A 27,869-nucleotide genomic window follows, 5' to 3' on the forward strand; every position below is an offset into this window, starting at 1 on the left:
TACTGAACTTGCCCGTTATGCACCGCATATGGTGGATACTGAATATAAGAAGGCCAGAAAATTTGAAGGCGGCCTTAATGTGGCAATACTGGACCGAATAAACGTTTTGAAACTACCGACTTTTGTGGGTGTTCTCGACCGGGCATTGATGGCCGAGTCAAACATTGCAGCAGTGAAACAATCTGAAACACCAGCAACTGAATGGCATGGAAAAAGGCAGAGTTTCAAATTTAAGAAAGGCAAGCACAACCCAGCCAACAAGAAACAGAATACGGGGTTGACAACTAGCCCCAGCCAAGGGAGTGGTTTCATACCACCCTGTTCTGAATGTGGCAAGAAGCACAAAGGGGTTTGCTACAGATTATCTGGAGCCTGTTACAGGTGTGGCAAGGTGGGCCACATGGTTAAAGATTGCCCTTCTGCTCCTCAGGGCAATAGCAAAGCTGCAGCCAGCGGCGCAGCATCAAATGCTCCACCAAAACCGAACCCTAAAGCTACCGGGAAAGAGCCTATGAGGCAGGGCCGAGTGTTCGCCCTAGTACCCGGAGACGTCCAGAATACCGAGACCGTTGTGTCAGGTATTCTCTCTATTTGTACCCAGAATGCTTATGTATTAATTGATTCGGGGTCTACGCATTCTTATGTATCGCATGCTTTTTCACGGAAATTGAATAGACCCTTAGAACCTATGAACTATCTGCTAGCCGTATCATCACCCGTAGGGGGATCCATGACATGTGCTTATATGTACCCCGCATGTGAAATTATTGTTGGGGATATGCATCTGTTTATTGATTTACTGCCATTGAACATTGATCATTTTGACGTAATATTGGGGATGGATTGGTTACAAAAATATCATGCCACTATTGACTGTGTGACCAAGCAAGTTGTTTTCCGTCCACCTGGTTTGCCTGAATTTGTGTTTAATGGGAGTGGAGTAGTACCTCCTCCGTATTTGATTTCGTCAGTAAAAGCTGTTAAATTAATTAGAAAGGGGTGTAAAGGATATCTGTGTTCTGTACTGACTGTGCCTACTGATGGTAGCATTAAAACTGATGTGAATTGTATTCCTATAGTCAGGGAATTTCCAGATGTTTTTCCAGATAATCTTCCAGGAGATTTGACTGACAGGGAGATTGAATTTACTGTTGATGTGATTCCCGGAACACAACCAGTTTCTAAAGCTCCATACCGAATGGCTCCAACTGAATTGAAAGAATTGAAAGTACAACTGCAGGACCTGCTGGATAAGAAGTTTATCAGACCTAGCACTTCGCCATGGGGTGCTCCTGTTTTGTTTGTCAAGAAGAAAGATGGCTCACTGAGACTGTGCATTGACTACCGTGAACTGAATAAGGTAACTGTAAAGAATAAATACCCATTACCGCGCATTGATGATTTATTTGATCAGTTACAGGGTGCACAAGTATTTTCCAAAATTGATCTCAGATCCGGATACCATCAGTTGAAAGTTAAACCAGATGACATTGATAAAACTGCTTTTAGAACAAGGTATGGCCATTATGAATTTTTAGTTATGCCATTCGGAGTCACGAATGCCCCTGCTGCATTTATGGATCTTATGAACAGAATTTTTAAACCGTACCTTGATGACTTCATTGTAGTATTTATCGATGACATATTGATTTACTCCAAAAGTATAGAACAGCATGAACATCATCTGAGACTTGCCCTACAAACCTTAAGAGAACAGAAACTGTATGCTAAACTGTCTAAATGCGAATTTTGGCTTGACCATGTTATGTTTTTGGGGCATGTTGTTAGCAAAAATGGAATTTCTGTTGATCCGCAGAAAATTGAAGCTGTAGTGAACTGGCCTAGACCGACCAATGTGACTGAAGTCCGAAGCTTTTTGGGATTGGCTGGATATTACAGAAGATTTGTCAAAGATTTCTCCAAAATTGCTCTACCATTGACTCAGTTAACTCAGAAGGGGACATCATTTGACTGGACTGACCAAAGAGAATCCGCTTTCCAGGAGTTGAAAACTCGATTAGTGACTGCACCGGTGCTTACCTTACCCTCAGGTACGGATGGTTATACTGTATTTAGTGATGCTTCTCATAAGGGTTTGGGATGTGTTTTAATGCAGAATGGGAAGGTTATTGCTTATGCTTCCCGACAACTGAGACTACATGAAAAGAATTACCCGACCCATGATCTGGAACTTGCTGCAGTAGTGTTTGCACTGAAAATCTGGCGTCACTATCTGTACGGGGTGACATGTGAAGTATACACCGACCACAAGAGTTTAAAGTATTTCTTCACACAGAAAGAACTGAATATGAGACAGCGGAGATGGCTGGAACTGATTAAAGACTATGACCTACAGATATTGTACCATCCGGGAAAAGCCAATACCGTTGCCGATGCATTGAGCCGGAAGTCGATTGGAAACTTAGCCTATCTGCTTACAGGACAGAAAGAGTTGCTTTGTGACCTTGAAAAATCTGAAATTGAAATTGTTTTACGAGAACAAGGTGGAACCTTAGCTGCTATTTCTGCTCAACCGGCACTGATTGAAGAAATTAAAGAGAAACAGCAACTGGATGACTTCTTGAAGAAGATCATCGAAGAAAGAGAATCTAAACCGAGACCGGGATTCAAATTTGAGAATAATGTACTGAAATTTCAAGAAAGATTGTGTGTACCAAATGATACTGAACTGAAAAGAAGAGTTCTGCAAGAGGGCCACAACTCAAGATTGTCTATCCATCCGGGGAACATGAAAATGTACCAAGATCTGAAACAGAATTTCTGGTGGCCGGGAATGAAGAAAGAAATTGCTGATTTTGTATCCAAATGTCTTCATTGCCAACAGGTCAAAGCTGAACATCAGCGACCTGCCGGATTATTGCAACCCCTACCCATACCAGAGTGGAAATGGGAGCATATCACGATGGATTTTATCGTCGGATTACCTCGCTCCAGAAAAGGTATGGATTCAATTTGGGTGATTGTTGATAGACTAACCAAATCTGCTCACTTCTTACCTGTCAAGACGATTTATAATGCGGACAAATTGGCTGTTATTTATATTGATGAAATTGTAAGACTGCATGGAGTGCCTGTGTCTATTGTTTCTGATAGGGATTCGAAGTTTACATCGAGGTTTTGGCAAAGCCTACAAACTGCACTGGGTACTGAACTGAGACTGAGTAGTGCCTATCATCCTCAGACAGATGGCCAAACAGAAAGGACCATCCAAACTCTGGAGGATCTACTGAGAATGTGTGTCCTTGATTTTCAGGGAGACTGGGAAAGCCATTTGCCCTTAGCTGAATTCGCCTACAACAACAGCTACCATTCGAGTATTGGTATGGCGCCTTTTGAGGCATTGTATGGCAGAAAATGTAGATCTCCAATTTGCTGGGCAGAAGTTGGAGATGGGCCTTTGCTTGGGCCCGAGATTGTATATGAAACAACTGAAAAAGTGAAACTGATACAGCAAAGATTGAAAACTGCACAGAGTAGACAGAAAAGTTATGTAGATGTCAGAAGACGGGACAGAGAGTATGAAGTGGGTGATCACGTTTTTGTGAAAGTGACACCAATGAAAGGCCAGACTCGTTTTGGAGTCAAAGGCAAGTTAGCACCGAGATACGTCGGACCTTATGAGATTATTGAGAAAATTAATCCGGTGGCGTATCAAGTTGCGCTCCCTCCTGAAATGGAACACATGCATAACGTCTTCCACATTTCTATGTTGAGAGACTATCTCCGGGATCCCTTCCATGTAATAGAGCCTACCCACGTAGTGTTGAGTGATGACTACACTTACGAGGAACGGCCTATACAGATTGTAAACCGACGGATCAAGAAACTGAGGAACAAAGAGATCCCGTTAGTGAAAGTTGACTGGCAGAACCATGGTGGCGTGTATGCCACTTGGGAAAGGGAAGATGACATGGCTAAACGATATCCTGAACTGTTTCCACTGAATCCTGTTTTCTTCCAGAATGAAGGTAACTCGAGTTTAGAGGACTAAACTCTTTATAAGGAGGGGAGACTGTAACAACCCTCGTACTGTTTACTGATTTATGACCGATTGATTACCGTTAATCACCGATTACTGTTAAACGAAGCTGATAATGACTGATAACTAACTGATAATCGAACTGAATGAAATACTGAACCGACTGACTGAAGTTGAAACTGAATTGACTGAGTATATGTTAGTTAATTGCATTCTATCTGTTTGATTGTCTGATTATCTGTTCATGTTTATATGTTTAAACTGCTATTTGAAGGCCTTATCGGCGGCCGAACTAGAAACCGATTGATGTTACGTGACCCTCATATTTAATGTGATTTTATGGTATAAGTATCTGAAAATTGATTAGGTATGATTAAATTAGATTAAAATAAGCCAATTGAAGAGTTGGACTTAATTACCATTTTGCCATTGAGTGGGCCACTATCTCACACACATACTTGAGCCAAGAACAACATTTCCTCAGCCATTTTCCTTCTCATTGCCGACCAAGAGGGAAGAGAGGAGAGAGAGTGAGAGGAATTGAATTCTACCTTGGGTTTTGCTTGGAGAATTGAAGGAATTGAAGTATAGATTGCATATTTGAGCTCCTAGTCTTCTAATTCAAGCTCTAGGTAAGGATCTTATCTTCTTATTGATGCTATTGAACTAGTTCTTGCATGGTTCATGCTTCATTGTAGAACTAAGTCATGATTTGGGTCATTAATGGTGAATTGAAGCTCATTTCTTGCATGCATGGTTGAATTAATGAGTTTTGAGTTGAATTCATGGTAAATGGTTACATGCATGTCCATGTTGTAAGAGTAGACCATGTTTTCATCTTGTTTTGAAAAGAATGAGCTCATTTGAACAAGCTTTGAAGCTTTGATTTGGTTTAAATCCTTGCATGTTTGCATGTTCTTCATATTCTTGAAAATGGGTTTGAATATGGTTCTAATTGACTCACCTTTGGGGCTTGAATTCATAAATTGAGCTTTGAAACTTGTTATACATTGAATTTAATGATGTTTTCAAGAATTTGGGCCCAAGAGGTCGAGTTTGGAGTGGTTGAATGCTTGGTTTGAGCTTGGGAGGCAAATCTGGAAATTCCAGATTTGGCTTCCTCGCTCGAGCGAAGGATTCCCCGCTCGAGCGAGCACCTTTGTCCAGGGCTCCGCTCGAGCGACCATCGAGCGACCATCGCGCGTAAAATTTCAGCATCCAGTACTTTTACTGTTTTGCAGACCGCTCGAGCGAAGGATTCCTCGCTCGAGCGAAGCCTTTGATTTTGGACTTACGCTCGAGCGTAGAAAGTCTCGCTCGAGCGAGGCTCCTATTTTCAACAAACTTTGCGAAATGTTTTCTAAGTGTATTTTTGCATCCTCATCCCATCCTAGGCATTCTTAGGCCTAGTTTAAGGCACCTTGATGAGGATATCATTGTAGAACACACCAAGGCAAATTAGGGATTAAGTTATGAGATTTCCCAACTGTGTAGCTTAGTGTGTTCAACCTGTGAACTGTGTAGGGTTGGCAACTGGGGAGACACGCTCTAGCATACTGTAGCCCAGAACTCTGTGAGTAACAATTGTGTAAAGATATGTTCAACTGATTATCTTCTGAATACTGAACTGAACTGTTTACTGAACTGGTATTATTTACTGAATGAATGTATGTCCTTTATTTCTGAACTGTACTGTGGCATCCTTAGTATCTACGGTTTACTGTTACTGTTACTGTCACAGAGATCTCTGTCGGTTTCCTTGTGGAACCACTACTGTTTACTGACTGATGGCCATCATTACTGTTCGGTCTTTCAAGACCTACTGTTACTGTTATGCTAATGGATGTACCACATATGACTGTTTACTGTACTGAACAACTGAATGACTGATTGAAATGAACTGTTTTCATTACTGTAAGGACATTCATTCTAAACCCCTTTACGCTTTATGTTATTCACTGGGCTTTAGCTCACTGCTCATATATATATGTAGGTGTACAGGCACCAGACCGCAGCTAGAGGCGTCAGGGTTACTCCAGTTTTGTCAAGCCAGCCTTTGTGCCTCACTGCGAGGTTCCGAGCCTACTGTTAAGGCTTAGGGGTGTTTTAGAATTTCCCCCTTTTTGTACTGTTTCACTGTTTTGTATAGACTGACTGTTTACTGTACTGTTATACAGGGATTAGGTCCCTGTACTGTGTGACTGTTAATTTTGTATACTGTGTTGTACAGACGGAATGTTTTCTGTACTGTTATGTGGGGTTGAGTCCCTAGTTAAGTGGATGTGAATATTGTACATACTGTTCTGTACTGTTTATGTGTGAATGTATGAAAAGCCTTTTTGCATACAGACTGTCACAGCTCAATGGACACTATTTATTTACTGTATTGGCTTCCGCCAGGCCCCGTACTCTGTTTTACTGTATTACTGTTCTGCAGGCCTTCGGTAATCTCGGATTACTGGCCGGTTACGGTGCTAAACCCATAGGGCCGGGTTTGGGTCGTGACACCTCCGGAATTCCAGTAGACCCCACTTGAATCATTATGGTCTCTCCGCTGGAAAGCTCTAGAGAAAAAGAAGATGAGAACTTCTAAACCCCTCTTGAGGAACCACACTAAAGAATTGTTTGGTAGATTCTCTAATGTTAGCCCAACTTTCACTGATGTTATGGTAATTGATGAAATTCATTGATTAAAAAAGTGTTTAGTTTTTATTTAATGGTTTTGAGTTGAGCCCTTTATTTTTTAGATAAATTTTAGAATTTTCACTCAAAGAAATTTCAGAATTTTCAATTTCTGAGAGAAATTTAAAAATTTTCACTTAGAGAAATTTGAGAATTTTCAATTTTTGAGAGAAAATTTAGAATTTTCACTGAAAGAAATTTCAGAAATTTTTACCTGGAGCCAAGGAGTTTTGCTTTATTTTGAGCTTGAGTTGGTTGATAGAAGACAATTAATTCAAAGGTTAGCATTGTGTCTTTGAGAGAAATTTCACCGACTTAGTCAGAAATTCCACTAAAGCCATTGAAATTTCTCAGACTTGGTTAGATAAATTTCACTAAGATCAATGAAATTTTACTGATGGATGCCTTATATTTTTCTTTCTTTCTTTCCCCTCTCCATCCCTTAGTATCTCTTTCTTCATCTCTCCACTCCTCAATGAACTTTAAGGTTTCTTTGACTTAATTAGAAAATTTTGACTAAAGCTGAAATTTCACTAACTTAGTCAAGAAAATTTCACTAATGTCAGCAAATTTCACTGAATTACTAAAAATCAATGAAATTTCCCTACTTAAAAGTCAGAGAAATTTCAGTGATTGAAGATAGCCAACTTAGTGAAACTTTGTCAATTTTTTTTTTTCTTTTTGGCATTTCATATTTATCATGAATCTTGTTTGATAGATCTCAACGAGAGCATTCAAAAAATATAAATTTTATTGAAAATAGCTATCTAAATCAAAAGTTATTGAATTTTTAAGTTTTAAAAAAGTTCAAAAAGTGGAAGACGTTGAATGTCGAAGTGTGTATCTGTTAGTATTGGAATTCAATAAATAAAGGTATTTTCGTCTGAAAATTGCTTCTGTATTTCCTAGGGACCTTAGCTACTACTATAATATTTGTTGTCATTTATTTTATAAAATCCTAATATGAGAGATCTTAAACTAAAAACCCCATACTAAAATCTAGTGAGGATAGTACTATATTTATTTAAAATTTAAAAAAATGCATTTGTCACATCAATCGTTCTTTCAAAAGAATAGGATAAATTACACCAATTTATTCTAATTAATTAATAAAATATAATTAGATTATGTTTTCTTAAATATAGACTGTTTAACATTTTGGTCCACACCTTAAAATAATGAAAAATAATGATGTCATTATGTTTTAAAATGCATATTTTACACTTCATTGTCTTTATATCCAAATATCACTTGCATACAAATACTTATATTTCATATTTGAAAAATACAAGGGAAATTTACTAAAAAGTCTTATTCTATCAAATTATGTAATGGAAAGTCTCATTAATTTTCTTGTAGATAATTAAGTCCAATTAAATTTGGAAAGGTAAATCGTGAGATTTTTTTACTATATTTTCTAGAGATTCCAAATGTAAGTATGTTTCATTTGTGCACTATTGTCTTATTAAATTTTTATCAATGTGTCATTGTTAAAATGTGAATGGGATATCATTCCAATATGTGTACTATTGTCTTATTAAATTTTGACTAAATGTGTCATTCTTCTTAAAATGTGACAATGGGACATTTGTGCACTATTGTTTTATTAAACTTTTACCAAATATGTCATTCTTATAATGTGGCAATGGAACATCATTTTAATGTGTGTGCTATTGTCTTATTAAAAAAAAATTAAATGTGCCATTCTTTATAAAATGTGACAATGGGACATTTGTGTACTGTTGTCTTATTAAACTTTTGTCAAATATGTCATTCTTAAAATGTGACAATTGAACATCAATCTAATTCGTGCATTATTGTGTTATTACATTTTCAAATGTGGGTATGCCTCATTTGAGGGATTTCAATATGAGATTACGAGTTCATAAAGGTATTTAAAGGACTAAATGATCCATAAATCATGTAGATTTATTAATAAATGTCCCAAAATATACTAATTGTTGGGAGACTAAGAGAAATAAACTAAAAAGATGGTAATTGTGTTATTTGATATCCCTAGATATTTTATATCCTTACACTAACCACCCTTGAGATTTGTAAACAATAATAATACATTTCACAATTTTGACATAATTATATTATGTAAGGCCCCAAAAATATAGATGCTGAACCATTCGTTATAATTCTCATTAAACATACGGAAGCTTAAATAATCATGAACATAAGTTCCAAAACATGTGAACGAAAAGAAAACAATATCTAAATCAACACAAATTAATGCCTTAAAGGTTACAAATTCCAAGGCCTTACCTGATTATAACAAAAGTGGGACATAAGTCTAATACACAAAAGCCCAAGACTATAAAAAAAAATAAAAATAAATAACAGAATAAGAATTTTGCTCCAACATCCTCCCAAGTTGTCACCTTGGTGGAGGCACACCATCAACACTTGAAAAATTGTTTTCACGTAGGGTGAGCATAAAACCTAGTAGAGATAACCTACTGACATGTAGGATAGTTAACAATGCCATATGGTTAGTGTATATGAAATGCTATACCCAAAAACATGAGTTTTCATCCTTTTGAAGTAATGTTATGCAAGAGTTCCAAAACCACATCCCAAACACTTCTTTTGAATCAGAAATTAGGACAGTTAAGATGATCCATATTGCAACAAGAGTGTCAATGGGTTTAAAACTCTGCATCTGGAATCGCTCTAGGATAGTCTTAATGTAAGTCTCTTGCAACAAACCGAGAAGTCTCCTAGAATGATCCGTAAGGATCTTAACACCAAGCACATAGCTTACTTCACCCATGTCTTTCATCTCAAATGTAGAGAACAACCACTTTTTAGTGGCAATAATCATCTCCTTGTCATTTCCAGCCAATAATATGTCATCTACATATAATGACAATATCAGAAAAATGTCCTTGGATCGCTTAACATACACACAGTGATCTTCATCGATCATCATAAACCCATTAGAAACAATGGCTCGATGAAATCTCAAATTCCACTATCTAGATAATTGCTTGAAGCCATAAATGGATCATTGAAGCTTGCAAACTTTGCTCTCTTGACCTACTGCCACAAAGCCTTCTAGTTGATCCATATAGATCTCTTCATCCAATTATCCATTAAGAAATGCAGTCTCTAACGTCCATCTGATATAGCTCTAAGTCCAACTGAGCTACTATGGCCAGAATTAGGCGAATAGAGGCAAACCTCACAACTAGTGAAAAGGTTTCCTCAAAGTCCACACCCTCTAATTGGGTGTAGCCTTTCGCCACTAGGCAAGCCTTATACCTTTCTATGGAACCATCCGCCTTGCGCTTCATTTTGAAAACCCATTTGTTCTGAATAGTCTTGTGCCTTACTGGCAAATCAACCAAGTCCCAGACATGATTTTCTTCATAGACTCTATTTCTTTATCCATTGCAGCACTTCATTCTTTACTAGCAGAGGATGAGAGAGCATCTTTGAGATTCTTAGGCTCCATCTCATCACTCGAAGGAATCATGAATGCTTCTCCCCCAATCTCAAAACGACAACGGGATATAGCTCTACGTTTGCTTCTACATAGTTGAGAGTCTTGAGAATCCTCATCTATTGGATCTAATCCACGGGCAGGTAAATCGCTCCCACTGTCCCTAGGAGCTTGAGGGATTATTTCCTCATTCTCTACTAGGCTACTAGGTGCGCCTTCATGTAGATTCTCCACCTCATAGAGCTCTACATTTCTTGTTACCTTACCTCTGCTAGGGAAATTCTCCTCTAGGAAATTCATGTCTCGTGACTCAATTTCAGTCACGCTTCCATTTAGATACTCCCCACTAAACACATAGCCCTTAGAATGCTCATTATAGCGAATGAAGGTAGACTTCTTTCATCTAGGGCCCAACTTCCTAAACTTATGAGAAGCATTGTGTATGATTTGCTGATCCGACAATGCTACGTAGCTCAAATTTGTGGCTCAAAAGTGGCTCAAATGGCCAAAACGACGTCGTTTTGAGTATAGAACAACATAAAAATGGCCAAAACGACGTCGTTTTGACCATTTGAGCCACTTTTGAGCCACAAAATTTGAGCTATGAGACATTTTCCTTACTGATCTATGTCTTGAGCTTTATGACCTAACACTTTGTGGACAACAATGCTCGCTACATAATTCATCTTTGTGTACAACTTGGTAATGTTGAGAGAGAGAGAGAGAGAGGTGTTGGTGGCCATTGTGATCTAGGTGGTAGTGAATGGGTAAAAAGAGAAACATGGAGGAAAGAGATTTCAACAGAAAACACGCGTGTGGATTCAAACAAATTTAAAAACACATGAATTATAGGACTGTCCTTATAACTAGTGTCATTATGAACCTAAACAAAAAATGCGTGGATTCATAACCTCAGAAGTTTATAAAAAAATACCTACGCATAAGCAGCCATATTATTATTAGGATATTTACGTATAAGTCTTAATAAGTAGATTTATTATCTAATAGGATTCATGGAAAAAATTTATTATAAAAAACGTCACTAATTATAAGTTTTAATGATAATTTATAAAAATCATGATAAAAAAAATTCACTAATTATCAATTTTTAGCGACATATATAAAAAATTGTCACAAAAAAATTATTTTTAAAAATAATTTTCTCAAGACTTATTTTCAATAGGGCTTGATGGGAATTAAGTCCAATTATTAGGACCTATTGATAGTTTACCATTATTATTATTATTATTATTATTATTATTATTTGTTTTTATGTCTTTACTTTATTTGTATTAGGGGTTGTTTGGGGTGTCCTAAATAAGTACCCTTTTTGTCTTTTTGGACTAAAAAATTGAGGAAGAAAATATAGATGTTTGAATTAACTTTTTGACTTTTTATAGAAAAATGTGTAATAAAAAATTGTAAAAATTAATTTGTAGGGAAAAATGAGGATTGGGAATTGTGCAGCCGTAATTGTTGACTTTTGGTAAATAGTGTTAACTTTTTAACTTTTTGAGTAACTTTTTAACTTTTTGACTTTTTTACAATATGCCAAACTTGATCTTAGTTACAGCTTCTTTGACCTTATTAAAAGAGATATTAGTATACTTATGATAATATTATAGGACCACTTATATATATTTTTTTTCTTCCCAAATCTCAAATGAGGTTAGTGTAATTTATCATTTTTATTAAGGGGGACTTACGTGTAGGTCCTAATAGGTAGACTTATTATTCAATAGATCTTATGATAATTAATGATATTTTTATGAAACACTATTAAAAAAGGTCACTAATTGTTGATTTCCAACGATAGTTTGAAAAATTCATCATAAAAAAAGTTACTAATTGTAAGTTTTAAAGACAATTTTAAAAAATCGTGACAAAAAAGTCACTAATTATTAATTTTTAACGAGAAATGCAAAAAAATCGTAAAAAAAAAAATGTATGTATATTTTTAACAATAATTTTATTAAAATTTATTTGACTTGATTGGAATTAAATCTAACTATTAAGATTTATTAGTAGTTTATATTTTTATTTTATTAATACCATTAAAATTTCGTTATTATAAAAACGTCAATATAATTTACTTTTTTAAAAAAAAAACGTTTAACATATGTGTCATGTATGTCAAGGACCAGGTAAGATTGCAGTGACTTTGACCAGTAAACCAGTTTATCAACGCCCCTTGATTTAATTACCTGTGGTTTTTAATCTTTAAGCCCCTACGGGAATATATATATATATATATATATAGAGAGAGAGAGAGAGAGAGAGAGTTTTTTTTGAAAAATTGATAAAAAGTTAATTTTTAATTTTTTACTTATTTAGAATCATATCACTTCTTACATAACTTATTCATAAAAAGACAAAATAAATTAAAAAAATTAAAAAATTAATTTTTTACCGACTACTCAAAACACTCCTTATATATATGTATTATGGGAAATTCTATGTAACATATATATATATACACTTGTTACAATTTTGGAGTCCAGATCCCCTCCTTGAGCTCCCTCCTTAATTCCCTCCTTGCAGGGGCCTTCGGGTCTACTTTGAGGCCCAGTTTTGATAATCCGAACCGTTCATATTTTTAGATTTATTCAGTATATTATACCTGTAAAAAATCAAGTTGATCGGATATCAGAAAGTATGCGTTCAGAAAATTGGGACTACAAACTATTTTTTAATAAACAATTTTCCGAACACATACTTTATGATATTCGATCAATTTGATTTTTTACAGGTATGATATACTGAATAAATCTAAAAATATTAACGGTTCGGATTATCAAAACTGGGCCTCAAAGTGGACCCGAAAGCCCCTGCAAGGAGGGAATTAAGGAGGGGACTCAAGGGGAGGATCCCAATTCACAATTTTGGTGATATTTAGTTATGACGCATTGTATAATTAATTATAATTTATTGTGATATTAACTATGACATTATTTTAATTCAAATATCTTTGGCCATAACTCGTTTATTTTTTTAGAGTTGTTTTGGGAAGTTAGTAAAAAGTTGATTTTTGACTTTTTACCAAGTTTTTTGATTTTTTTGGAAGTGATTTGAGAAGTTAGTAAAAAATTGGCTTTTTGCTTTTTTAGTTTAATATTTATTTATGGTTTCAAATCAAATTAAAATGACCAAAATACCTTTACCCAACAAAGAGATTTATTTTTTTATTTTTTTATTTTTTTTTCATAGGCCATAATTTGTAATTTTACGGCTGCGTTTTTGTCACTTGCCAAATGACTTTTATGGCGTTTTTGACAGCCACGTTTTTGGACATTTTGTCAAAAAACATGACTTTTTACCATGTTTCCAAAATGACACTTAATTGTGAATATCATAAAATTGAATTATTTGTGATAATTAAATTCATAAATGCCATAACTAGCACATATTTCCATATAAAATATATAATAATATCCTTTGACTTGTAAATCGGCCACGCTTAGTTTTCAACAACCAACTCGAAACAACATTAAGTATTTATTTTCATTGTTATTATTGTTTTTAATAAAGAAATCAGCACCGCTAAACACCAGCATCTACTCTTAACCCTTCTATTGTCTTACTTTCGACAATGCTACGTAGTTCAAATTTTGTGGCTCAAAAGTGGCTCAAATGGCCAAAACGACGTCGTTTTGAGTACAGAACAACATAAAAATGGCCAAAACGACGTCGTTTTGGCCATTTGAGCCACAAAATTTGAGCTACGAGACATTTTCCTCTTACTTTATAGCTTACAAGGTAAAAAGTCGGCTTAGTCGGCTTACTTTTTTTTAGACCAAGAAATAAGCTAAAAATCATTTTATCATTCATCATGCATTAAAAGTTTTGAAAATTTTATTATTTTTTTCCTAAATTATTTTCAAAATTTTTGTTAAAATTTTTTATGAGCTTTGAATAGAATTTTAGATTATGTGTTTGGTTATAAGTTATAAGTTTTTGAACCAAATATCATATGTCATATCATTCATTTCAAATTCAATTCAAAACTCTTTTCAAAATTCATAATCAAATAAATTTTCTACACTCAAATCATAATTTCAAAACTCACAAACTCAAAATATAACTCTATTCTCAAATCATAATTCTAAAACTCTACTAAACGCTACCATAATTTTTCTGTGTTCTTTTATAATATTCAAAATATATTTATTGCACTAATTTATCGTTGATTTATTATTATTATTTTTAAATTTTCTGATCATGTAAGATTCAAATTGAAATTGTGTTTTATAAATATATTAATTCTTGCGTAAGTATATAGTTTTAATCCAAGGGTGTACTACAAATTCAACAAATTTATAGTCAAAATTCATTTTTAAGTAAAATTTATAATACAAAAAATAAATTTAAATTGCAAATTTTCTTTTTAAATATTTAGATAAATAAAATACAAATTACCTCCTATGATTTTAGAAATTCTATCATGCCCTTTTAAATTTTTAATCGCATAACAAATAACTCATTTTATAAATAAATTATCAAGTTAATTAATAATTTTTAATAATATTAAAAATACATTTCAATTAATAATTTATTTAATTTTATTGTTATACAAAATAGTAGTAAGAAAATTTTTTTTCTATTAATTTTGTTAAATAAAAAATTTCAACAAAAAAATATTTACAATTTTTAAAATTACAAAAATAATTCATATTTTAAATAAATTAAAAAAAATTATAATTTATTGTGAATATTTTTATGTGATTGGTTTGTTGATAACATTGAGTCCGGTTGGAAATAACTTTTTTTAGTTTGATTTTTTAACTAATTTAGTCTGATTAAATTAGTTTCTTTCAGAAAAAAAACTTTTTGAATTTTTAAATTTTTTTAGGAAGAAAAATAAAATGATTATAATTTAAATATAATATTTTATCTTATTAACTTATTTAATTTATTTTATATTTTTATACTCCTATCTTATCCAACCTAGTTGTTAAATGGCAGCATTTTTAAACATTAATAAAAAAATATTAGAAAATTTAAAAATCTTATTAAATTTTTTTTCAAATGTTTCATATGAGTATGAGACCCACATAAAATTCACATGACGACGTGAGTCTCACCCCATATAAAATATTTGATAATTTTTTTCTTAAACTCTATACCATTACTCATATTAATTTATAGATGATTTTGGCTGACTACACCACACAGACCAAGTGCAAATTGTGAAAAAAATTTGTACGCAGATAGAATATGTGTCATGTGATACCTTCTACTATTATGATTGATTTTATTAATAAAATCCACTACATTTATATCGAGTGTTTGAAAAATTATAATAGACATATATTTTTTAGAAAAATGTTTGGGGGCCCTAATTCTGTGGCTCAAATACGGCTCAAATGGCCAAAACGACGTCGTTTTGGTCATTTTGATGTTGTTTTGTACTCAAAACGACGTCGTTTTGGCCATTTGAGCCACATTTGAGCCACAAAATTTGGGCCCTCTACCATTGCTGTATTTTTTATTAATAAAAAGTAATGCGAGGTGATATCCTATTCACATTCAAAAATTTCTCGCAAATTGCCGTTTTTGGAACAGAAAGGTGTGAGCTGTTTCAAGCCCCACCTATAAAAGGTCCCGCCATCTGCCTTGAAAATTCCCGTGCTCACTCGTCGGTCTCAACTACTAAAATAAGTTTCAAAAAACACACGCACAGGCCAACCCAGCAAGGACAGAGAAAAAGCAAAACTCACACTATATAGTAAGAGAGAGAGAGAGAGTAGAGAAAGAGAGAGAAACAGAGAGCTTCCAGTGAGAGAGAGAAAGAGTCCTCTTCGTCGGCCTGTCCATCGTCGTCGTCGTCGTCGTCTCGGTCTCATTGTTGGATTTGCATTCTGCGAAAATGGTGGATCAGTATTTGCTAGGCTCGCTATTGGCCTCGATATTGGTGATTGTGGTGTCGTACAATCTCTACGCGAAGCGAAATGGAACAGCAGAGAGCACCACCGCCGTCACCACCACCAGCACCACCGCCGCAATTAACTCAGAATGCAGATCGAAGAACGGCGGAGGAGACGAAGATGTCGACGTCATCATCGTCGGCGCTGGCGTTGCTGGTGCTGCTCTCGCTCACACCCTCGGCAAGGTATGAGCTTCAATCTGCATAGGTACATTCCTCTATATATTGCATACCTACTATGTATGCTTTGGATTTGTAATTGTAAATGTCGCCTGATTATCGAATCTAGTTGATGAGATCGAGACCTCCACAAATAATAATCCAAAAAAATGGAGTAATTTGGATTTCGATAATCTCATAACAGATTAGCTATTTCAATAATCTGTATATTTGTGGACAAAAATGAATATGACATGACACCGGAAGCTAAGATGATATGCTGATTGTGAAGCCATTTTTTTGGCTTGCTGATTTTATAAAAGTTCAATCTAGTCACTAGTACTCAACAATAATATATCTAAGTAATTTTGATTAGACTATCAACAAGATGGATTTCTTGAATCTGTTTTCTGATTTTAGTTGTTGATGATTTTGCTTAGTAATTGAAACTGCAAATCAATTTAATTGCAAACTGATGAGTTGCAGGATGGGCGTCGTGTTCATGTGATTGAAAGAGATTTGAGTCAGCCTGACCGGATTGTTGGAGAGTTGCTACAACCAGGTGGCTATCTTAAATTAATCGAGTTGGGTCTAGAAGGTAGGGTTTAGTCGAACTATATGATTTCATATACTTTTGTATATTAGTTTTGCGGCTAGTTATAATTTTTTTAATGGTGGGTTGTTGAATGAACCATGTGGGTTTTTTTACGACAGATTGCGTTGAGCAAATAGATGCTCAACGGGTGTTTGGGTATGCTCTTTTCAAGGACGGAAGGAATACCCGACTCTCTTATCCTTTAGAAAAGTTTCACTCCGATGTGTCGGGAAGGAGCTTTCACAATGGGCGCTTCATTCAGAGAATGCGGGAAAAGGCTGCAACCCTTCCCAAGTACGTCTTTTCTTCAATTGTAGATTTTGGTTTTCTTCCTTTAATTCACAATTTAACAACACCTTGACCACACCAGAACATATTTCATGGCATCAACAACTATTCATTTTGAGTATTTCTTTTCTCTCTGCTTAATGGTCAATTAACCTTGTTTCTCAATTTTCTGTAGTGTTCGATTGGAGCAAGGAACAGTCACATCTCTGCTTGAAGAAAGAGGAACTATTAGAGGGGTGCAATACAAGAACAAAAATGGTGAAGAACTGGCAGCATATGCACCTTTGACCATTGTATGTGATGGCTGTTTTTCAAACTTGCGCAGATCTCTTTGCAAACCTAAGGTGGGGGTTTCTTACTAAATTATCTATATATTTTTTTATTGTTAGTAAAAATGGCCAAACTATTTTTACACCCCTAGTTTTTTTTTTTTTTTAATAATCATTTTCAAAAGTTGGGATAAGCCTTGTGTGTGTTCTATCCTTCTTGCTTGGGTCTAATCACTGATGTCATATTATCATCTCCAGGTAGAAGTGCCCTCTTGTTTTGTTGGTTTGGTTCTGGAGAACTGTGAATTGCCATATGCAAACCATGGGCATGTTGTTTTAGCAGACCCGTCTCCTATCTTGTTTTATCCTATTAGTAGCACTGAAATTCGCTGTCTTGTTGATGTACCTGGTCAAAAGGTTCCTTCTATTTCAAATGGAGAAATGACCAAGTATTTGAAGACTGTAATTGCTCCCCAGGTATGTACATCATGTGTCTTTGATTTTTGTATATTTCTTTATTGTTTTGTATACTAATTTCTGCAGAATTATATAAAAGATTGTCTGCAATTTTGTTCTTTATGTCCCCGGCACATTGGACTCATCTGACACACTTCTCTGTTTCAGATTCCTTCCCAGTTGCATGATGCTTTTATCGCTGCTATTGATCAAGGAAACATAAGGACTATGCCTAATAGAAGCATGCCAGCTGCTCCGCATCCTACTCCAGGGGCCTTACTGATGGGGGATGCATTTAACATGCGCCACCCTTTAACTGGTGGAGGAATGACTGTTGCACTATCTGATATTGTTGTGCTACGTGATCTTCTTAGGCCTCTGCTCGACCTAAATGATGCGCGTACTCTTTGTAGATATCTCGAATCCTTTTACACCTTGCGTAAGGTAAGTTCGTATACATAAGTAGATGTCCAAACAAAATTAGATGTAGCATCGTTTTCTATCTGTGTTTCTAGGAAAACAAAAGGTAAAATTTCATTTAAATGTGAACAACTCAAAATAATTGCATTTTCATGGAGGTGCAAGTCGGGGCAACTAAGAGTTGTGTCCCATGCCATAACTTTCACTTGCACCTAGATCTTTAACAAATAAGAAATGTCCTCGAAGTTCATGATGCCACTAGACCCTTGTCAACCTTAAATTTGAGACAACTGAGAATTCCTCTGCAGATGTGATTTTTTCATTCTGGTTCTGTAACTAATCGTTCTTAATGTTGTTATTTGTAGCCTGTGGCATCCACAATAAATACATTGGCAGGTGCCCTGTATAAGGTGTTTTGTGCTTCACATGATCAAGCACGGAAGGAAATGCGCCAGGCATGCTTCGATTATTTAAGCCTTGGAGGTGTTTTTTCAACAGGACCAGTGTCTTTACTGTCGGGCTTAAACCCTCGTCCATTGAGCTTGGTTCTCCATTTCTTTGCGGTAGCTATATATGGTGTTGGACGCTTGTTACTGCCATTTCCCTCTCCCAAACGTATGCGGATCGGAGCCAAATTGATTTCGGTGAGTGTTCATTCTTCCGTTATTTTTTTTTTTTGCTACCAAAAGCTAGTTTGTTGAATTTCTATTAATCATAGTTTTATTCTTAATTCTAAATTTTGTTTTTTACAGGATGCTTCTGGAATCATCTTACCTATCATCAAGGCCGAAGGAGTGAGACAGATGTTTTTCCCTGCTACCGTTCCTGCATATTACAGAGCTCCTCCAGTTAAGTAAGGTTGTGAAACCTGAATTGTGGACAAAAAACACTTCTGGATTGAATAACATGTTGAACACCTGTGATATTGTCAAGACTGGCTAGTTCTTAAAGGCAACAGCTTTCCTTGTTCAGAAGTAGGGGAACAATTGATCGCTTTGTTAGAGTTGTGACTTGTCCCATGTTCTTCTGTCATTAGGCATTCATTTTTAGTGTGTTTGATTACATTTTTTTTCAGGAAATCAAATTGCATACATACAGCATTTCACTGGATGTTAGTGGTTAGTTCATTTCTAAATTAGGGACAATTTGTTTAAACAGGGAAAGTGAATGTTTTTGCAATTTTCAGGTCTGAAATGAAAGCATTAAAATCTTGTAATAGAAAATTGTACTCGCACCCTAACATGCAACAATTTTCTTTTTAATAGATTGGTTTGTTTGTTTCAATGATAATGATAATTACAAATTCACAATGAAGCTTTACTAGTGATAAAATATTCAGGCCCACACAAAGACTTAATTTTGGCCTTTTCTAGTGATGTTGCCTTGCACAATTGTGACACTGGAATTCTGCAAGATTCTTATGAACTTTGTAATTATCTAGATCCTAGTTGCCCCCTATTCTTCTCATGTTTTTGTTTCAAATTTCTTTGTATCAAATGTTTAATCTCTTTGAGTGTTGATCATGTGGTGGTGGATTGAGAAAGATTCTTTTAAACTTAGAAATTATCCAATCCTTGGTGCACAAGAAAAAAGAATAGATCCCTTATCCCCAATCTCTCAGGCTCTCTCCTCTCTTCCAAATTCTTTCCTACCACATGATGAATATCTTTCAGCATTGAAAATTATTTGAAAGGAATGCCTCAAAATGGACTAGAAACAAGCAGTTGGTTGTCCCAGGGGATTAAGACATGCCATGTGACCTAGTTAGTCTGAGTTGGCACCCGTTGGATGCCATTGATTGGGGCCCGATGCTCTATTTGGCATTTGACCAATGTCATTGCTAAAATAGTAATCTACGTGTACATTAAAAACACGTTAACTAGCAATCTTCACAATGTACGATAACAAATTTGCCTCTCCTGCTGGGCTTTTTCTTTTCTCATAAAATTGACCCATCAACAAAAACAACAAATCTTAAAAGTAGCTCTGTTATCATTGATTTTGTGATTTTCAAGACTCCATCAATTCAAATAGTAACAACAAAACCAAGTCTGATTCTCAAAAAAAGAAAAAAAAAAAAAAACAAGTTGATCCAATCACCATGACTCCATCTCTATGAGAACCCTGTAAACATATCATGATATTGAACAATCCACTCAATCATAATACGTACATGATTTCGTAGATCAATGGTCAAGAGTTAAAAAGCTTTCGACCTGATTGTGAAATGTTACTATTAACTAGCATCAAGCATGAGTGCACACCCAATAAAAGATGATTTATTCTTCTTCTATACATAAATACACATGCTCTGATTTCTTTCAGACTCAAAAAAAACGCCAGATTCAGTTGGTGTAAGCCTGCAAGCACAACATTAAAATTTCAATGGTCAAATTTTGACAAAAAAAAAAAGATAAGAAAAAAGAGTAATGCTAGAGACCCCAAATATTCTACCAAAAGTTTTACCAAATGTCTCACATGGGTGTGGGACCCACACAATGTGGGTCCCATGTGGGTCCCACACCCATGTGAGACATTTGGTAAAATTTTTGGTAGAATTTTTGGAGCCTCTAGCATTTTTGAAGAAAAAAACCTACATGTAACATTAAAATCAAAATGGCCAAATGGCACGAAAATGTTTTACAGTGGTCTCGTTGAATTGCTGAAAACTAATAACAGCACCGGTGGAGGGTGAGATAACACGGAACACTACATTCCTCAATGCTGCAATTTTTACAAATTTCACGACTTATTGTCTTTCCTTTCCATCTTAATAGCCTCATAAGATGTCATGACCTCTTTGAACTTGGCCTCAGCTAACTCTGCAGCCAAACACAACCATCAAATGTTCCAAACCCAATGCAATAATAACACCAGGAATGAGATCACAACATTCAGAAATGCAATCTGTAGGATCCAAATTAACAAAATGTAACAGCTGCCCACCTTTGTTACCCTGATTCTGATCTGGGTGGAACTCCTTTGCCTTTGCTCTGAAAGCGGTCTGCATTGGAAACAAAGTGAAATGTTATCCTTTTCTCTGGGGAATGAGGGGAAAAACAAAAAGAGCGACAGTACAAAACGATTGGTTTCATTTTTTAAAGCACATAAATCGGAATTAAAAAAAGAACGTGCAGCGTAAGTTCTTAAGTGCCAGGCCAAATTAGATAGCCGCAAAGACGGTAAGCAACTTAATAGGACAGTATGGTAATTATGTGTGTTATGTTTGAAAGATTGGAAAGTTCAATGTCTTAGAGATGTCACATAGTTTAAAATTGATCAACTTTTAAGGAAGATATGCAAAATGGTTGGTTTGCAGTTGTTTGGCATCAGTATTATGTGCATTGTTCAAGGTGACACTGCAGTGACAATCCATTGTTCTAATTAACCCAAACAAAGGGTTAATTGTTCCTATGTTTCTGGGCTTTCTCCTGCTTCATCGTGTGAAGTAGAATATACAATAGTCTAGCCTGCGATATCTAGTTATGTTTTCAGAAATATTAGATTTAGAGCATCGTGTGTGTTGTCTTCTTATGACGTCAACTCTAGTAAGGATAAATTCTGAGTTACAAATTCAAATATATGCTTTAGAATTTAAATGTTTAGAAAAATAATAATGCTATGATGGCCACATTTTCTTACCATATTTTGCATTCCCACATGATGTGTTACCACTTGAACCAATACACACACGAGATGGCAAAACAACTTTTGGTACATTAATGTGGTCATTATCATAGCATTACCTATAGAACCGAGCAAATAGTGAAAATTGATAGCTTGAAGATACTTAAGTGTGTATTTTGTTATTCTGAACCAGCTGTCATGATAAGATACAGGATAGCATTACCTATAGAACTGGAGCAGAAGAGACAAAGTAGATGATCATAAAGTGGTTGACTAAAGGCTAAATTTTATTAAACAGAAGCTACAGGTAGATGATGTAGTTGTTTAAAATGTTCTGGTGAGATGTAGAGAAAACAAAATGATTTCTCTAACAGGTATGTTTTTTCTTTTTTATTTTCACATTAGAGATACCCCAAGGATGTCAGGAAGACTATAAAGACCATAAGTTTAAAATGTAAGACATAATAATTAACAAAAGATATATTCCTATAAAGTAGCAAAATGGCGAAAATATTGAGTCGTCGAAGTGTCGGACAATTTGGTTAATGCTTTATTTCGCAGCATTAAACAACAATTTTATTGTTGAGTATTGATTCTTTAGTTTTAGGCTATGAAGCATGGGTGCGGGTGCGGGTGCGGGTATGGGTGCTAGTACAGGTACGTTACAGGTACGCCGATACAACAAGACCTAAAAACAATAAAATACGGGTACGGCTGGGTACGTCAACAAATTTTTTAATTTTTTTTTAATTTCTAGTTTAAGATTCAATCTACAAATCAAAGTTCAATACCAAAACTAAAAGAAAAAATTACAAAACTGAAAGAGAAATCATAATTCAACAATACCAATACCAAAGCAAAGTCTATAAGCTGTTTCAATGCCATTAAATAGGAGAAATTACAAAACAAAGTTTCACTCCAAAAGTGAGCTAAGCAAAATTTGAAAACTTAAAACTTCAATTTTCACTTCCATCAATTTCATCATTGAATAATACATCTTTCATCTCTAACACATTAAGTAAAGGATTTGCAATTTCAAGTAAATTAGAACTCTCTAATAAATTAAATGTATCTCCACCAATGTCTCATAGCTTGGTGTACCCTCAATGTACCCATCCTGTACCCATGAAGTACTCACAGAGTACCCAATAGTCAAATAATGTATAAGAAGTACCCGATATGTATTTCGAGTACCCAGTACGCATGCAGCCTTATCAGTATGAGTACCAATACCCGGTAAGTATCCGGTACGAGTACGACAACATTTTTAGAGTACCCATGCTTCACAGTTTTAGGATTAAAAAAAATAAAAATAAAAAGGTACGCAAGGCTCTTGCTTAAAGCAGGGTGTAGAAGAAGAAATATAGGAAGGCAACTTTATCCCCACAATTTTGTCGATAGATTCTGTATGTATATGAATTTGGATTTCCTTTGTGGTGAGCCACGTAATCGCTTGGGTTTGGTTCAAGTCACCTATTTAGATCATAAGGTATGACTTGAACCCTATGAAGCATGTGTACGGTTAAGGGTACAGGTACTGGTACATACGGGTGATATTATAAAATCTATAAAAAGTAGGGTACGGGTACGGGTACAGCTTGGTTCATTTGTAAAAATATTTATTTTTAATTTTGAGTAAGGCAAAAATTAGTTTAAATGGTTTAGTTTGCTAAGATCTAACCTACAATTCACATTTAATGCCAAAAGTAAAGATATAAATCAAAATTAAATGTCATTATATTAAATAAATTACAAACTATAACTTAATTTTAAAATCATGCTAAGCATACAAATAAAAAATAAAAAATAAGTCCAATAAAATTAATTTTACCTTTGTGTTAAAAGAAAATATTGTTTCAATTGATGTATGATACGACTTGGGCATATATTAGGTATGTCTAAGTATGCCAAAAATTAAGAAGAAAAAAGTCGGATACATATTTCGTATACCCAGTACATATGCAAAATTAACCATACAAAGTACCAGTACCAAGTACCTAGTGCGAGTACGGCCTATTTGTCAAAGCACACATGCTTCATTTGAATCTTAACTTCATGCCTACCAATATTGGCTTTGCTTTGCTCCACAACTCACTTCGCTCATTGCAAACTATGATTAGATGGCCACCTTGATACTGCCATGCCAGCCTTGGTCGTTGGAATTAAGAATTAGAATTAGAATCCCGCGATTGTGCAATCACGGGATATTAGGCAATTATCATGTATCATTCTCTTCTTCTTGGTATTAGAGCCTAAACCCTAATCCTTCACCACTCAACGACCCCTCCTTCTCTCTTCTTCACCTCTGTCGGGCCATCCTTGACCTTCAACGGCCTCTCTCTCTCTCTCTCTCTCTCTCGGCCTAAGCCCAACCCTCTTACACCTCGACGCAAGCCCAACCCTTCCCCAGAGAGTCTTCTCACCTTCCGACCAAGATATTCCAAGCCTGGGTTGAGGCCGACACCCCTCCAGGGCAATTTGGCAAGTTGTGTACCGATGCTGATGTGGTAAGCATCAATCTTGTTTCTCCGTGTGTTTTGGATTATCGGTTTGTTCGATAGCACTTGCTGGTTACACCGTTTGTTCGATGTGTTTGCTTTGTGATTCCAGCTACCTTGTTTGAAAGACTGTGATTTGTGTATTGTTCTGGGTTGTTAACTATAAACATCACCTCTCTCTCTAGACACCATGACTGAGTCTCCTTTTGTTGTCCCTATTGTGGTACCAGCTAAACATGTTCCGGTTAGTCTAGATTTTTCTCTCACCAAACTCCTGTTCATCGTATCACGAGCGTGGTGTTGAATGGGAAAAATTTTGCTGCATGGAGCCATTCCCTATGTTAAAATCCACCTACTCTCCACCTACTTCACCCACTTAAACCTACTCCACTAAACCTAACCCACTACACCACTACCACCTCACCTACTCCACTAAACCTAACCCACTACACCACTACCACCTCCACTTCACCTACTCCTTACCTACTACACACTCACCCTCTTCTATATATAGGAATCATGAATCATTGTAATAGAAATCAACATTACATCAATCAATAATACAATTCTCTTTATACTTTGAATTTCAACATTTCTCTTTATACATTGAATTTCAACATGGTATCAGAGCTATAGGTTAAGCTCTTGGTGCTCTTCGCCTTCTGGCGGGCGGCAACCTTGCCTTAACCGCCCGCCAGACCTCAACCAATTGAAACCTCTTCTCTACTCCTCTCTGGTCCAACTTGTCGCCTCTCTTTCCTCTTCGTTTTTTCAAATTCTTTCCCACCCTGCAAAACTACCCAGATTACTCTGAAACAGAGAGACTTTTCAGGGATAATCACTTCTGGGTTTCGCAATGCAGACTAGAACAGTACAAGTAGGGAACGTTTCAGATCTAGCCAGTGAAAGAGAGATTCATGAGTTTTTCTCATTTTCTGGGGATATTGAACACATTGAGATCCGCAGAGATACAGGGCAATCAAAGACTGCATTTGTTACATTCAAAGATCCAAAAGCCCTTGAAATTGCGTTGCTGTTATCGGGAGCAACAATCGTGGACCAAATTGTTAGTATAATTGCTGCTGAGAACTATGTTCCAAAAGATGATGTTAGGGAAGTAAGGATGGCTGACACTGTTGTGAGCCTGACTCCGGAAAATCTTTCACCAAGTTCTGAGAAAAAATCTAGTTCTCCTAGCAACGGAAGAGTGTATGTAAGTAAAGCTCAAGTTGTTGTTTCCAATATGCTAGCAAAAGGTTCAGCCATCAGCCAAGATGCCATGAACAAGGCTAGAGCATTTGATGAGAAACACTGGTTGTCTGCCAGTGCATCCACCAAAGTCATCTCCTTTGATAGGAGAGTTGGTCTTACGGAGAAATTAACGGTTGGAATTTCAGTTGTGAATGAGAAAATGAAGTCAGTGGATCCAAAGCTTCAGGTGTCAGATAAGACAACAGCAGCATTGATGGCGGCAGAAAGGAAACTTAATGACACGGGATCGGCTGTCAAATCAAGTAGGTATGTGACTGCAGGATCAGCTTGGTTGAATGGTGCTTTCAGTAAAGTGGCAAAGGCTGGGCAGGTTGCGGGTACAAAAACAAGAGAGAAGTGGAATTTGGCTGTATCAAATTTGAGTGCAAAGGATCCTCCAATTGCTGTATAAACACGACATCCCTCTCTCTTCATCTTGTACCCCACACTCTCTCTCTCCTCCGTTTGATTTCACAATCCATTATTTTTATTTATTTTCTCCAAACCACTTTCCTTATTTCACCCATCTTTCATTTTGATTTCAAATATATTTTTATTATTTCTTCTTTATTTTTCTTTCACATTATTTTTAATCTTTTTCAAATTCCATTCATACCATATAGCTTTGCACACCAAACCATCCTTTATTCATCTCAGGGATCAACCCCGATCACAATTTTACACACACACACACACACAAAAAAAAAAAAAACAACCAACAACAACAACAAACCACCACACAACACCAAAAGCTTTGTTTTCTTTTCTGCAGTCGGCCACCCACCGACCTCACTTCTTCGCCTATTCCGCCGGTCTTTTCTTCTTGCCTCCGTCCTGAGCGGCCCTTGACGGTGTTGCCTCCGTGTTTCCCACTCCACTGGGCACGATCACTCCCCCCTGCTCCTCCACTACAGCATATGGCGGACCTCCAAATCGGAACATAACGGTGGCCTTCCGCTTCAGCTCCTTATTTTCCGCCTTTAGCATACTTATCTCTGCTCGCGCATCCTTATACATGCGCTGGAGCAGAGCCAGTTGGCCGTTTAAATGCTGCACCTCATTTGTCCTACTCTGCAGCCGGTGCGACAAGTTTGTGACTGCCGTCATCGTCTCCACACAGGACTTCAAAGTATACTGATTGGCCTCAATATCAGTTTGCACCGCCATTTTTTGCTCCACCGACTGCATCGGAAAGTTCAACGGAGCAAACACAGAGGTGTTTGGTTGAGGTTCACTGGCCACCGCACCAGTTCTCTCTCTTGTTGACTCATTGAGGTCGGGAAAGAGAGTGAGTAGACCACGGGATGAAGAGGCCATATTCTGGGTAGCTGAACGGGAAGAAGAGGCCATGCTTTTTGGGTTGCTGAGTGTTTCCGAGAAGGGTTGGATACAGAGTATTTACAGATTGTTTCAGAATAACAAGTTCAGAGGTTTCAGTCTGGTTTGGTTTCCTCCGCCTCCGCATTGGTTTATATTGACACAGACGACGCGGCCGACACGCCGCTCTGTCGCTCACGTGCCTCGCCGCGTCTCCGGCTCACCTTTTGATGGCTCGACGCTTTCTGTCGGGCACGACTTTTGATGAAGTGGGCGCGCCTTTTGAGGGCGCAACTTTTGATGGCACGCCTTTTTATGGATTGGGCACGCATTTTGATGGCACGCCTTTTGAAAGATTGGGCACACCTTTTGAGGGTGCGACTTTTTAGGGGTCCGACAAGACTCTGTAAACTGTCCCGACATTAATTCCGGTTAGCTCCTTCAAGGGTCCGACAAGACTCAGTAAACTGTCCCGACATTGATTCCGGTTAGCTCCTTCATGGGTCCGACAAGACTCTGTAAACTGTCCCGACATTGATTCCGGTTAGTTTCTACAAGGGTCCAGCAAGACTCCGTAAACTGTCACCACAACTGTCACAACATTGTCTGCTACAACGGTCCGACATGACCCCATAAACTGTCTTCTACATCGGTCTGACACCGCCATCCAGTGTCCTCTACACCGTTATGACACCACCATACAGTGTTCTCTACATGGTTATGACACCCCCATACAGTGTCCTCTACAACGTTATGACACCACCATCCAGTGTCTTCACCAATGGTCTGACACGACCATACAGTGTCTCTTATCCTCTTTTATTTTTATGTATTTTCTTGTTTTGTTACTCTCTCCAAACTCAAGGGAACTCAAGTTGGTTAGTTCCTATCCCCCTTGAGTTTGCGGGGGGCTGTTAAAATCCACCTACTCTC

The 27,869-nt window shown here is 36.5% G+C and overlaps 2 protein-coding genes and 1 pseudogene across 5 annotated transcripts in view; 2 read left to right on the top strand and 1 right to left on the bottom strand.

The window, feature by feature from the left end:
* The first annotated feature begins 15,655 nt into the window (after positions 1 to 15,655).
* On the top strand, positions 15,656 to 19,527 carry LOC145792733 (squalene monooxygenase SE1-like). The gene is made up of 8 exons (XM_082874084.1): positions 15,656 to 16,242; positions 16,702 to 16,813; positions 16,930 to 17,104; positions 17,274 to 17,442; positions 17,626 to 17,844; positions 17,992 to 18,267; positions 18,609 to 18,887; positions 18,996 to 19,527. The coding sequence occupies exons 1-8, from the start codon at positions 16,000 to 16,002 to the stop codon at positions 19,098 to 19,100; spliced, it is 1,578 nt and encodes a 525-aa protein (XP_082730210.1). The 5' UTR covers positions 15,656 to 15,999; the 3' UTR covers positions 19,101 to 19,527.
* Positions 19,528 to 20,213: 686 nt separating this feature from the next.
* Positions 20,214 to 27,869, bottom strand: part of LOC145788641 (uncharacterized) — a 32,377-nt gene continuing 24,721 nt past the window's right edge. For 2 of the 3 annotated variants that reach the window (XM_082874085.1, XM_082874087.1), the window contains 3 exons: positions 21,190 to 21,247; positions 20,841 to 21,065; positions 20,214 to 20,603 (listed from right to left, as the gene is read on the bottom strand). In XM_082874085.1, the coding sequence (XP_082730211.1) occupies positions 20,986 to 21,065; positions 21,190 to 21,247 (138 nt within the window). In that variant the 3' untranslated portion in view covers positions 20,214 to 20,603; positions 20,841 to 20,985. The remainder of the gene's footprint in view (positions 20,604 to 20,840; positions 21,066 to 21,189; positions 21,248 to 27,869) is intronic. The other variant, XM_082874086.1, reaches the window with a different exon arrangement.
* Positions 24,226 to 26,576, top strand: LOC145789394 (binding partner of ACD11 1 pseudogene; annotated as a pseudogene). Its single transcript, XR_014332524.1, has one exon. The product of XR_014332524.1 is annotated as a binding partner of ACD11 1 pseudogene (transcript).

Source organism: Camellia sinensis, chromosome 6 (genome assembly GCF_055761805.1).
Source record: "Camellia sinensis isolate YWXY chromosome 6, ASM5576180v1, whole genome shotgun sequence".
Taxonomy (NCBI): Eukaryota; Viridiplantae; Streptophyta; class Magnoliopsida; order Ericales; family Theaceae; genus Camellia; species Camellia sinensis.